This window comes from Balaenoptera physalus (assembly GCF_965194825.1).
Source record: "Balaenoptera physalus genome assembly, chromosome: X".
NCBI classification, from domain to species: domain Eukaryota; kingdom Metazoa; phylum Chordata; class Mammalia; order Artiodactyla; family Balaenopteridae; genus Balaenoptera; species Balaenoptera physalus.
Window position 1 is genome coordinate 19,616,247 of NC_138903.1, and position 13,936 is coordinate 19,630,182.

General features: G+C 39.4%; 1 protein-coding gene across 4 annotated transcripts in view; it reads left to right on the forward strand.

Annotated features, from left to right (window-relative positions):
* PHEX (phosphate regulating endopeptidase X-linked) overlaps nt 1-13,936 on the forward strand; it is a 199,282-nt gene that overhangs the window by 165,086 nt on the left and 20,260 nt on the right. For all 4 annotated transcript variants that reach the window (XM_082447075.1, XM_082447077.1, XM_082447076.1 and 1 more), the window contains 2 exons: nt 5,640-5,694; nt 13,044-13,111. In XM_082447075.1, coding sequence (XP_082303201.1) covers nt 5,640-5,694; nt 13,044-13,111 — 123 coding nt within the window. The remainder of the gene's footprint in view (nt 1-5,639; nt 5,695-13,043; nt 13,112-13,936) is intronic.

Consider the following 13,936-nt stretch of genomic DNA (forward strand, 5'->3'; position numbering starts at 1 on the left):
ATTAATGTGATTTTACACTAGTAAAATGGACGCTGAAACCCAGACACACTGAAGCATTTAACTTTTCCTGGAAAGATACACCTACAGTTAGGATATAACTTTATGACTTTAAAGACCAACTAGTTGAACCTGGCCCACTGAATGTGATCAGTTGTTTCGTAGTTGTGTCCTAAACAAAAGCACTCTATGGTCACCATTTTGCTAAGATTCCAACTAGGTTAGTCAATATTCATTGATAGAGTTATGAGAAACGCCAGTAAAAACAAAAGGCTGACCCAAGTAGAAAGCCTAAAGCAGGCCTTGTGATTTTCCTACATGCAGATTTGAGAAAGAGAATTTTTTGCTACCAAATAGTGAGGTTGTTACAACATATAGATAACAATATTTTCTTTTGTCAGAATTTTAGTGTTTGGAATTATTTAACCACAGTCTGTATTTTTGCTTGAAATAGGAATTTGCTTGTGTTGACAAATGTATGAGCAAAAAACTACTATGTAAGCTTAGTTAACTATAAACTGTTTTGGGATAACCTTTAGGAGAAATTTCTGTAATACACACACCTGTTTATCTCTGAAAGAGTTCATTTTATTTTAAAAAATATTTATTTATTTATTTATTTATTTATTTTTGGCTGTGTTGGGGTCTTAGTTGCGGCATGTGGGATCTTTCTTTGTTGTGGTGCACGGGCTTCTCTCTACTTGTGGTGCACAGCCTCCAGAGCGCACAGGCTCAGTAGTTGTGGCGCGCGGGCTTAGTTGCCCTGCGGCATGTGGGATCTTAGTTTCCCAACCAGGGATCAGACCCGCGTCCCCTGCATTGGAAGGTGGATTCTTAACCACTGGACCACCAGGGAAGTCCCTAAAAGAGTTCATTTTAATTATACAAGTTGATTACCTTTGATTAATTAATATTTAAAACATTACATTTATGTCCAAAGCCCCTTTAACCACCCACCACCCCAAATCCCATTTATCTCCAAGAGGTAAGTAACCACTATGACCACTTTGATGTGTATTTTACAGACCTTTTCTGTGAATTTTCATACATATACTCAAACTGATAGGCTAGTTATTTTAAATATATAAATGGCATTTATATATCTATATCTATGCCTTGCTTTATTCCAACAGCATTTCTTAGAGAGTTTCCCATGCTAGAATATGGAGACCTGCCTCTTTCTTTTCATTTGCTGCACAGCAGTCCATAATATGGTTATACCATCATTAACTCATTCCCCTCCTGTTGAACATCTAGGTTGTTGCACACTTTTCTCAGTTACAGCAATGCAGCAATAAAGATATTTAGCCATGACACCACAGTGCATGCGAGCCAGTGATTGGGCAGTGGTTCTTGAAGTGTGGTTCCCAAACCATCAGCATCACATCACAGGGGAACTTGTTAGTGATGCAAATTCCTAGCCACCTCTCTGGACCTACTGACTCAGAAACTCTGAGGGTGAGGCCCAGCAATCTGTATTTCAGTAAGTCCTCCAGGTGATTCTGATGCATGACAAAATTTGAGAACTGCTGGTGGGAATATATATGTGTACATATACACATAGATGTGTACATACGTAGTCAGTTCTGCTATAATGCGACATGTGGTCCTAAATATCACTGCACTATGCAAAACTGTGCAATAAAAGCCACGAGGCTTATGGGACAAATGGCGTTGGGGCACAACAATCAAAAACTATCAGTGACATGTGAAAACAAAAGCTAGGAGCCTAATAAAAACGACAGCACAGTTTTACACATGTTAAATGGGTAAATACATAAATGCTACAGTAAATATGGTGCTTTCCCTTAAAAAAAAGACCTGAAGTTTGCTTGGGGAAGTTGGCATTGGAGGGCTTACAGCTTGTGAGTTACTGTGTAGTGGTGGAAGGAGGTTTATCTGAAAAGTTTTAACACCAGATGTGGATGGGTAGGGCTTCTAACACATGGGGGACAGAGGTAGCTGGTCCATGTTGGGATGTGTGCATTTTGTGTACTCTTAAGCAGCTCAGTTCATTTGGGTGCAATTTTCTGCTTTCATCTAGCATTTCTCATGGACAAAATTGCGCATAAGAAAATGTGAAATTGGAGTTATGTTCCAGTCTTTTCCCTGATATTTCAATCATGTTGGAACAAATTTACCTTTTCAATACAAGCGTTATAGCAGACCTGACTCTATATACCTATGCATACATTTACACATGTAGTACACATAAAAGGACTCATACATGAGAGAATGCTATATTTACACTTAATTTTTTTTTGCTTAATAACATCTCTTAGAGCCTTTTCCTTATCAGCATGCAGTTACTCGTTTTTTAAAATGGCATTTAAAGCATTAAGAGATGACTAAATTGCTTTCCAAAATGCTTGCAAGAATTTATATTCCCACCAACATGCTTCCTACACCCTGACCAGTATGACGTATTATTAAATTTATGAATTTTTGCCAGTCCGATAGTTAAATTTCTCTTTCCTCCCTCTCCTTCCCTCTCTCCTATCTCTCATGTTCATATGTATGCGTACATATATACACACACACACTTACATTGTGAGGAATGTCTCCCATAATATACTGATAGAAAAAGGAGCTTGAAAAGTGTGAAATAGGTGGTGAGGCAGTGCTGAAACGGGAAGAAGAGGAGATAAAATGGATATGCAAGAAAAGATAAGAAAAGCCTATTAAAAAGGGAGAGGAAAAGAAAGAGAATTCAGTTTCCATTTATTTAATTATTTTTCGCTTCTACCTTTGCTAAATAGAACTCATTCGCTTTATGAGATAAGATATTGAGTTGGCCCTGTTGGGATTTGATCTATCACTCTCGCCAGTTGACATCTCCAAAAATGCAGCTTAAACAGTTAATCCATTCACTTCAGCAAAATGGTCCTAAGGGCATCAGATTCTTCTGTTGATCAGTGTTGGGTTCCATGGCCCTGACAAGCTGCGAAGATACAGCTGATCAGGGGAGTGTGATGGCTGCGGTCTGCGAGTCTGGGGCCTCTAACAGCAACAGCGGCAGGAAGGAGGCTCATGCAGGTGTCAGATGTTTTCCTGTAAAGGGGTTGGCAGTGGGCATAAATGCTTCCAGCTGGGCACATTACCAAGCAGGAAAGCCATAATGATTTAATAATTAAGTCACATTGGTCTATGATCATTGTTCTTATTAGGAAATATCATTGCTTTTTGATGATATGTGAGACAGAATTTTCATATAAACACTGTGATTTGCATATATATGTAATATATATTTGCATATATATATATTCAAGTCAGAATGACTTACTGAAAGTAATCACCAAAAAGATGATGGAATATTGATGTAAAGATGCCAAAGATATTTAAGAAAATGTGGAAATTATGAAGATTAATATGACATCGCTCCTCCAGAGTCAGATGCATTTTCCTTTATGTGAAAGCAGCAGGAAGGGAGAGGACTACTAGCTGGATCCAGCTCTTTTACACCCTGAAATCTCAAACTATGATATTATTTAAAAAATATAAATAGTATATGTATATGAATTACATAGAATTAATATTTCACTTCTAAATTAAGAATGTGCTTTCCTACCGTCACTTCTCGTAGTGTCCTGTCTTGGAGGAGAGGTAGACAGATTGTTGAGAAGGAGAGAGGGAAGAGAAAACATTTGAACTCATAAAAGAGCTTTTCGTCTCCAGGGGCTTTGAGCAGTGGCTCTGGAGCAGGCAAGGATGTTGCAGAAGGTATCTCTCTCTCTCTCTCATTTTTTTTGTTACTATTCTTTGCATTCCCAGTTGTGATGGCTTGTAAGTGCAGCTCCTAGGATCAACCTCAGGGTACAAAATTTAGTGGCGAGTTGGAAAGGCAAAGCAAAGCAAGGCATTTCTCCCACTCATCTGCACCCAGGGCCAGCTACATAGTTTGTGGGGCTTAGTACAAAATGAAAATATGGGGACCTCTTTTTCAGAAAGCAGGAAAAAGTGCTGTAAAGGGGCTAAAATATATAGCCTTGTCCTGTCTTCTACAGCCTCTCTTTCTCTAGACTTGTCACAGTAGTTTTTATTTGCTATTTAATACCATTGTAAGTTGTAAGAAAAATTAAAAATTTAAATCATCAGCGTAATTTTACCATTCATCTTTATATTGTGCAATGCCAAAACAAATACAGATATAAGAACTTTTTTTAAAACAATATTTGTTTATTTATTTATTTGGTTGCTCTGGGTCTTAGTTGCGTCAGGTGGGCTCCTTAGTTGTGGCTCGAGGGCTCCTTAGTTGTGGCTCGCCAGCTCCTTAGTTGCAGCACGTGGGTGCCTTAGTTGTGGCAGGCGGGCTCCTTAGTTGCGGCTCACAGGCTTCTTAGTTGCAGCTCGAGGGCTCCTTAATTGTGGCTCGCCAGCTCGTTAGTTGCAGCATGTGGGCTCCTTAGTTGTGGCACGCAGCCTCCTTAGTTGAGGCATGTGAACTCTTAGTTGCAGCATGCATGTGGGATCTAGTTCCCTGACCAGGGATCGAACCCAGGCCCCCGGCATTGGGAGCATGGAGTCTTATCCACTGTGCCACCAGGGGAGTCCCCAGATATAAGAACTTTTAACTGAGATGTGGAATTGACGAAATTGTAGTTTGTATTTTCTAGCTTGTACATGGGTATGTATTTTCTTCTTGCCAGAACAGTGGAAACACTGCATAAAACTAACTCAGTTGGTTTTACTTCATTTCTTATATACATGTACATTCTACCAACACTCTCTACCTTTGGCTTACTGATGAGTAAGAAAGGACTGAAAGGAAAAGAAACGATGGGTCGTCCTGTCTTTCCCTTTCCTTCTACGTCATCATTTCGGTATATGTGGTTGACCGATACAGGAGTAAGAAAGAGTATGACAGAGTTCCTTGGCCATTCATGTTTCTTAGAATGCCACTGCTGCCCTTTGGTGATCAAAGCAAATTCTGCTTCCAACAGAAAGAGCCCCAAGAGGGCTGTCAGAGCTCCCACATACTCAGCCCTAGATGTAACATGCTTACCTTGTACTCGTTTTGAGTCTTGCTGAATTCGCACATATTGTGGGTCTACTGGAGTTCTGCGCTCCCAGGGAGCATCTTGGATGCTGCGTGCAAATGGAGCATGAAAGGAACCGTGGACAGGAATATTTCGCATGGCTGCTTTGCTCACACGCATGCTTTCTTGTCCCCTTGGTCTCCACTTCCAAAATCACATTCAAACATAAATTTATTAAGCATTTCATACAGTGACAGCAGAGCATTAATTCCATTGCAGGGTCCTTCTGCACGGGGGCCCTGTGTGACTGCATTGGTTGTGTGCCCATGAAGCTGGCCCTTTCTGTATCAGGGGAAGCCACAAGAAAGCTGGAAGCCTCTTGCATGTGCTGTTTATGAAGGAACCCAGTTCACAGCAGCTTGGACACTGCCAATAGTGTATCCATGCAAAACAGTTTCCTTGAAACTGATGGAATGCACTGATTGCAAACTCAGTTGAATTAATATCATCTTAGAGATAGTTGGATCTCTTAGAGGGGTCCCAGCTCCATGAGGAGTACCTTTAAGATGGGCCTTTGGAACTTCAGTGCCAAAGCTAGAACCAGATACTCATCATTAAATCAATCCCTACATCCCTTACAATTTTGTTTGTTTGTCTTTCTCCCAGGATTTCCAGCAGGAGAGCTCCAGAAGCCTTTCTTTTGGGGAACAGAATATCCTCGGTAAGTAAACTAATAAAGAAACCAGTTACTGACAAGTAACGAAGAACGTGATGTTTTGGCAGAGCATAGAATATAAAGTCAAAGAAACAAAGCCAGTGGTTGTTCAGCAAAAAGAAGGCATGGAACCTGGCATGGGTCGGCCCTACTCTCGCCATGTTAGGTATTTGTTTACTGATGCTTGTTTCCAGAGTGTATGACTGGGTAGGAAAGCCAACCTATACACAGGTAGCTTTCATTTTTTATGCATTTGTTCACTTATGCATTGACTCATACTAGAAAAATGTGGACCTTGAAGGATTGTTAGCATTCGAATTGATGGTGATGGGTCCAATACAATTCCAGATGGAAGAAACAATGTGAGAAAAGGAAAGAAAATTGCTTTTCAAATAGCAAAGAGTCTGGTTTGGCTGGTCCAAGTGTGATTCCTCCATCTTCCAAAGGAGCAAAGTCGCATTTCTTTGACCATTCATCCATAGTCACATCGCCTCCTTTTTTTTTTTTTTTGAATTTTATTTTATTTATTTTTTTATACAGCAGGTTCTTATTAGTTATCCATTTTATACATTTTAGTGTATATATGTCAATCCCAATCTCCCAGTTCATCACACCACCACCACCCCCTGGCCACTTTCCCCCCTTGGTGTCCATATGTTTGTTCTCTACATCTGTGTCTCTATTTCTGCCCTGCAAACCGGTTCATCTGTACCATTTTTCTAGGTTCCACATATATGCGTTAATATACGATATTTGTTTTTCTCTTTCTGACTTCACTCTGTATAACAGTCTCTAGATCCATCCATGTCTCTACAAATGACCCAATTTCGTTCCTTTTTATGGCTGAGTAATATTCCATTGTATATATGTACCATATCTTCTTTATGCATTCATCTGTTGATGGACACGTAGGTTGATTCCATGACCTGGCTATTGTAAATAGTGCTGCAATGAACATTGGGGTGCATGTGTCTTTTTGAATTATGGTTTTCTCCTGATATATGCCCAGTAGTGGGATTGCTGGGTCATATGGTAATTCTATTTTTAGTTTTTTAAGGAACCTCCATACTGTTCTCCGTAGTGGCTGTATCAATTTACATTCCCACCAGCAGTGCAAGAGGGTTCCCTTTTCTCCACACCCTCTCCAGCATTTGTTGTTTGTCGATTTTCTGATGATGCCCATTCTAACTGGTGTGAGGTGATACCTCATTGTAGTTTTGATTTGCATTTCTCTAATAATTAGTGATGTTGAGCAGCTTTTCATGTGCTTCTTGGCCATCTGTATGTCTTCTTTGGAGAAATGTCTATTTAGGTCTTCTGCGCATTTTTGGATTTGGTTGTTTGTTTTTTTAATATTGAGCTGCATGAGCTGTTTATATATTTTGGAGATTAATCCTTTGTCCATTGATTCATTTACAAATATTTTCTCCCATTCTGAGGGTTGTCTTTTCGTCTTGTTCATGGTTTCCTTTGCTTTGCAAAAGCTTTTAAGTTTCATTAGGTCCCATTTGTTTATTTTTGTTTTTATTTCCATTACTCTAGGAGGTGGATCAAAAAAGATTTTGCTGTGATTTATGTCAAAGAGTGTTATTCCTATGTTTTCCTCTAAGAGTTTTATAGTGTGCAGTCTTACATTTAGGTCTTTAACCCATTTTGAGGTTTTTTTTGTGTATGGTGTTAGGGAGTGTTCTAATTTCATTCTTTTACATGTAGCTGTCCAGTTTTCCCAGGACCACTTATTGAAGAGACTGTCTTTTCTCCATTGTATATCTTTGCCTCCTTTGTCATAGATTAGTTGACCATAGGTGTGTGGGTTGATCTCTGGGCTTTCTATCCTGTTGCATTGATCTATATTTCTGTTTTTGTGCCAGTCCCATCCTGTCTTGATTACTGTAGCTTTGTAGTACAGTCTGAAGTCGGGCAGTCTGGTTCCTCCAGCTCTGTTTTTTTCCCTCAAACTGCTTCGGCTCTTCCGGGTTTTTTGTGTCTCCGTACAAATTTTAAGATTTTTTTGTTCTAGTTCTGGAAAAAATGCCATTGGTAATTTGAGAGGGATTGCATTGAATATGTAGATTGCTTCGAGTAGTATAGTCATTTTCACAACATTGATTCTTCCAATCCAAGAACATGGTATCTCTCTCCATCTGTTTGTATCATCTTCAGTTTCGTTCTTCAGTGTCATAGTTTTCAGCATACAGATCTTTTGTCTCCCTAGGTAGGTTTATTCCTAGGTATTTTATTCTTTTTGTTGCAATGGTAAATGGGAGTGTTTCCTTAATTTCTCTTTCAGGTTTTTCATCATTAGTGTATAGGAATGCAAGAGATTTCTGTGCATTAATTTTGTATCCTGCAGCTTTACCAAATTCATTGATTAGCTCTAGTAGTTTTCTGGTGGCATCTTTAGGATTCTCTGTGTATAGTATCATGTCATCTGCAAACAGTGACAGTTTTACTTCTTCTTTTCCAATTTGTATTCCTTTTATTTCTTTTTCTTCTCTGAGTGCTGTGGCTAAAACTTCCAACACTATGTTGAATAATAGTGGTGAGAGTGGACATCCTTGTCTTGTTCCTGATCTTAGAGGAAATGCTTTCAGTTTTTCACCATTGAGAATGATGTTTGCTGTGGGTTTGTCATATATGGCCTTTATTATGTTGAGGTAGGTTCCCTCTGTGCCCACTTTCTGGAGAGTTTTTATCATAAATGGGTGTTGAATTTTGTCAGAAGCTTTTTCTGCATCTATTGAGATGATCACATGGTTTTTATTCTTCAATTTGTTAATATGGTGTATCACATTGATTTGCGTATATTGAAGAATCCTTGCATTCCTGGGATAAATCCCACTTGATCGTGGTGTATGATCCTTTTAATGTGTTGTTGGATTCTGTTTGCTAGTAGTTTGTTGAGGATTTTTGCATCTATATTCATCAGTGATATTGGTCTGTAATTTTCTTTTTTTGTAGTATCTTTGTCTGGTTTTGGTATCAGGGTGATGGTGGCCTCATAGAATGAGTTTGGGAGTGTTCCTTCCTCTGCAATTTTCTGGAAGAGTTTGAGAAGGATGGGTGTTAGCTCTTCTCTAAATGTTTGATAGAGTTCACCTGTGAAGCCATCTGGTCCTGGACTTTTGTTAGAAGATTTTTAATCACAGTTTCAATTTCATTACTTGAGTCACATCTCCTTCTGACTCTCCTCTTCTGCCTTCTCCTCCACTTTTTTTTTTTTTAAAGCCAGTTATTACTGTGGGCAACTGGGGCTCGTTTTGCTGGGGAACTGTAGAATATGCTTCAGCATGATTCCATCTCAGGAGCAAAAGAGCTGGGGTATTTGTCATCCAACTCACTTTCCATCATTGATTGAGGACTGCCACCAGGTGTATTAACTCCCCGGCGTTGCCCAGCATAGGCCTAGAGGGCTCTGGTGGCCAGAGAAAGCCCTGGGGCGACTAGTTTCAGGTGCTGGCAGTTGGAAGCTGTCAGATTGGTGTGCTTGAAAATGGTGAGTGCCCAGGGACAGCAGCAGGCATCGATAAAGCCTGCTATAGGGAAGCACTATCATTAGCATAAATGAAAATTATCCGTTTGTATTGACCAAATCCATTAATATCATCCCAGGTCTCAGTTGCCTAGTTTCATCAGTGTTCAGGTATTTGGAATCAATTTTCTCTATTGTTAAGTTTAGAAATTTATATATATTTCCATAAAATTAAAGGTTTAGGCTAAATATTTGCTAAGCTTGCTTCCAACTAAAAAAGTCCTAGAAGCCTTTGATCCTGCTTATCATTAGCGATTTAACTGATCTTCTGTGGTTATATACCTGGACGCTTGGACATAGTCTGGTTGGGTTTTGAATTTATTGATCAATGTATTTGTTTATTGGGTCCACGAGATGATTTTCTGATGTAGAAGTCAAAATCATAGAAACTTAGGAAATGTTAGTGTTCAGCCTTATGCTGAGTGGGAGAGAGATTTTTATTTTTTTCCTAAGTGTTCTATGTTTGCATTGAAGCCATTCATCCTCTATTAACATACCCATTCAATGAATAATTATTAAGCATCGTTTGGGCACTCAACATTGGAAATGTGCAGATGCTGGAGAGATGGAAATCACAGTCTGGTGCGATGGGTTCCCGTACATCCATCTGTTCCAGATGGATTTCCTGCAGAACCAACGAGTGGGTATTCTTTCTGCTCACACTGGTCACCTTAGCCCTCCCATGAGTGTTGGGTCTAATTGTGGCGACATCAACAAGCTGAATTATTTCCAGAGGAAAGAATCAGGATTGTAAATGGCCTAAGACAAAATATCCCGAAGTGTGTGTTCCGTGAAATAGTAATAGAGGTGAGTTGTCCTCCCCTCCCCTTTGTTTTGGAGACTCACAGTACTTAGCAGCATAAAAATTCCCAAGAGGTCCTGCCAGAAGTCCCTAAACTCCCCTTCTTCCTGTGTTTTGGGAACTGCTGGTCTAGAATTTATGACTGAAGAGAAAAGAGTTGAAAGAACTTGAGAAGAGAACACTTGAGGGATAAACTCGTAACTGTTTTCACATTTTTGAAGGAAAGTTAAGGTAGCAGAATCATTTACTAAATTTGGGGAGGTCAGAGGGGTGTTTAGAATACCTTAGACCACTACACTAGACCAATAGATAGAAGAGAGATTCCAGATCAACATTAGGAGCACCGTTTTGTTTAGAACTACTCGAAGAGGGAATGGGCCACCTCAGAAGGGGATGAGCTCCTGGTTATTGGACATGCCTAAGGGGAGAAGTCTTAGGACCATTTGAATGGGTTTTTGTAGACCTCTGCTAAGGAATTGAACTAAGTGACCTTAAAGCTGCCTGTAACTCTGAGATTTTTATGCATTTCCACTTCAGGCATAGAATAGCCTCTACCTGATGACAGCATGGGCTCATGGTTGCTCCAGACAGCAGTATGGTGGTTTTGTTGTTGACAGCAAATCCTGTGCTTATGTTAAACCCCTCGGGTAGAAAGAACAAAAGAGAAACTGAGTAGGTGGAAAAATTGTCATCTTCCCCATTTTATTTTTGGAAGGCTAGATTTTCTCTGCAGGAGTCTTCTTGTTTCTGGCCAGCAAGTCACATTTTAAAAGGCATACAAGTTTATTTATTTATTTTTATGACATGCTAATTTAAATAACGTCCATTGATAAAACGGAAGATGTGAATTTAGTATTAAGAAACATTATCATTGTCAGGCTTAGTCATCTAAAATTACTTTTTCTTTGGCTCTTGTCCAAAAGATTGTGATTATGTAACTGAGAATTGGAACTTGCAATGATTCAATCATTTTCTGAATTCTCTATTACCCTTTGCAAATAGGAAGCTCGTTGGAGCAGTCCCTCTTAAGGGACATTTATTGCAGAGCAGTTGCTATAAGCTTCCATTGTTCATCCCTTAAATTCATCCAGTCAACAGCATTGACCGAGGCTTGTAGAGGACCGAGTACTATTCTCAGCTGAGAGTCCTGGAAAAAATGAAATGTTACAGGCTGCATAGTGATAGCTACTGCTGCAAAAATTAGCACTATGTAAAATTACAAGTTTGTCCCACACTGCTCTGATAGGTCTATGATTGAAATGCATAATTTTACTCTTACTTCTTTAATGAAGGTTTGCAATGATGGAAAAACAGTAGGAAAGCATTTTTTTCAAATGCAAATTACCTTGCAGGAAAGAAATAACAAAGGAAGGAACTGCCACCAAAGGGAAAAATTAAATCTTACAGCACTTCCTTGGGTATAGTTGAGACAAACAATTAACATGTTAAGGATCATTATGTCCTGTAATAACACGTTGCTTCAAAAATTTTTGTTCCTTCCACTTATAGGTCCTGTCTATTTGCTGGGTGACTTTGATGTTGCATCAGGAACCAACTGTGAAATATTTTTAGTATAATTACAAATCTTAGGAAGAATCCTTATAACAAGGATTTTAAGTTGTCTGTAATCCTCATGCACATGTTAAATGACTAAAATAAGTTACATATTGATCTGTCACTTGCAAGAAATGGTAAAGTTAATTAATCAATTAGTTAAATCATTATTACTTTCTTACTGTGTACTAGGTACGGAGAATTTAGCAGCAATCAAGTAGATAAGGGTTTGGCCTTCAGGGAACTTTTAGTTGAGAGAGAAGATCCCAGACACACATATAGGGAAGCCCCCCTATTGATTTCCTGATATATGATTTATGTGTTCTCTTTCAGTTACCTATTGCTCCATAACAAAGCGCCACCACTGTTGGCTCATGATTCTGCAATTTGGGCGGGACTCAGCCGAGACAGCTTGTTTCTGCTCTGTGTAATATTGGCTGGGACAGCTCGACGGGGGCCATAGGATCTAAGATGATTTTGCTCACACGTCTGGTGCCTCAGTTGGGCTGGCTCTAATGGCTGGGGCCTGGCTGGGCCTCTCTCTTTCTTTAGAGGTCTCTCGACGTTTGGCATCTCTCACTTGCTTCACTTGGCTTCTCTTTCTCCAGCTCATTACCCCAACTTCTTTACACTGCAGCTGACTTCCAAGGGGGCACAAAAATGGAAGTTATAAGGCCTCAGCCCAGAAGTCACACCCGGCCCCTTCCACTGCATTCTGTTGGCCACAAGTCCCAAGGCTCATCCAGATTCAAGGGGGGAGGAAATAGCTTTCCTCTTGGTGGGAGGAGGGGCACATGCATTCAGGGTGGGTGGCATTGTCGGTGGTCACCTTTGTAGGTGATCTACCACATGGTTCTTTAGAGGTGAAGAGAAATAATATAACGCCTTTTCCAGATCTGGTTCAGGCTTCACAATCTTTGCTGTTCAGTTGTGAATTTGTCTGTCACAGAAGCAGAGGAACGTGACTACCTTTGAAAGCAGAGTGATCCCTTTTAATCTCTGCTCTATTCCTGTTTCATGACTCCGTTTGGAAAACAATTTAACTTCTAAGTCTATAGTGATTTTTCAACAGGTTCTCAGATAAAAAATAAGCGGTATGTTTACTGACAGGATCTTTACAAACCCTGCTGCTGCTTTGGGTGTTTATAAATATAAACTACAGCTAGAGCGGATATAGAACCATAGAAGCCTTAGGGCTGGAAGGGACTTCAAAAACCATCTCTGTCACATCCCTAATTTCACAGGGTAGGAACTAAGGCCCATAAATGCTCATAATGACAATGTTAGAAATTATATTTTCTTTGTCTATTTCAATGAGAAGGATGTGTTTACTTTTTTTTTTTTTAACAATTTTGTGAGTGTGGTTAGTAAACAGATTATCTTGGCTTTTTGTTGAGAAAATATTGAAGGATTATGCTCTGACGTTCATGCTTATAATTTTCTCCCAATTATACATTTATGCTGTAGATCTCTGAGTTATGGTGCTATAGGAGTAATTGTTGGACATGAATTTACACATGGATTTGATAATAATGGTAAGTACTGGTTCAGTGTATAAGCTGATGCTTTTATGGTCATGTTGACCATATGGATGTTAATTGTTGCTATTATCTTTGCATAGTGGTATCATCATAGATTGAAGATTATCCAAAGCAGTATGATTGCTGATTGAAAACTTTCCCCCGTGTCTTGCTGTGATAGCTTGCAATAAATAAATAATTGTTCCCATTGGAGATGGGGTAGAATGAAAAAAAAAGACCTTGTAATTTCAAGGAAATTAGCTTTGCATTTAGATCTGGATTGCTGTAGCTGCCGCAGTAGTTACAGGAATTACTGTATAGCTTCTCTTCCTTTCATTTCTTTATTCACCGTTTTGAGATGCTCTCCCTGGAGGTGTGAGCTCTGCTCTGAAGATGATTATACATGCTGCCAAGTTAGGACTCAGCGAGTTAGGACTCTGAAGCTTGGCTGACTAGTTCCTTTATACTATTTCAAGGATTATGCAATGCTTAATCTCTGTTTTTCTCTATGCTGTCATATATTCAGAATTTTTTTAGAAAGGCTATGCTTTCCTAATAATGAATAATATAGAGTATGCTATGTATCCTGATGACATTTAAGCAAAAGGAAAGAGCAGAATATGGCATAAACTAAAGAAATGATTGCCCTTTGAGAGTCATCATTTTTAATGAGAACTCCTTTCTCCTTTAACTTTGGAGTTTTATTGGAAAGACACATGAAATCTCCGAAACGTAGGAATTAGCAGCAAATCGCGATCACATCCACATCCACACAGTGATTTACAGGGCAGACTCAAGAACTGCCTGGCCCAAGGCCACACTGTATAGAGGGACCTCTTT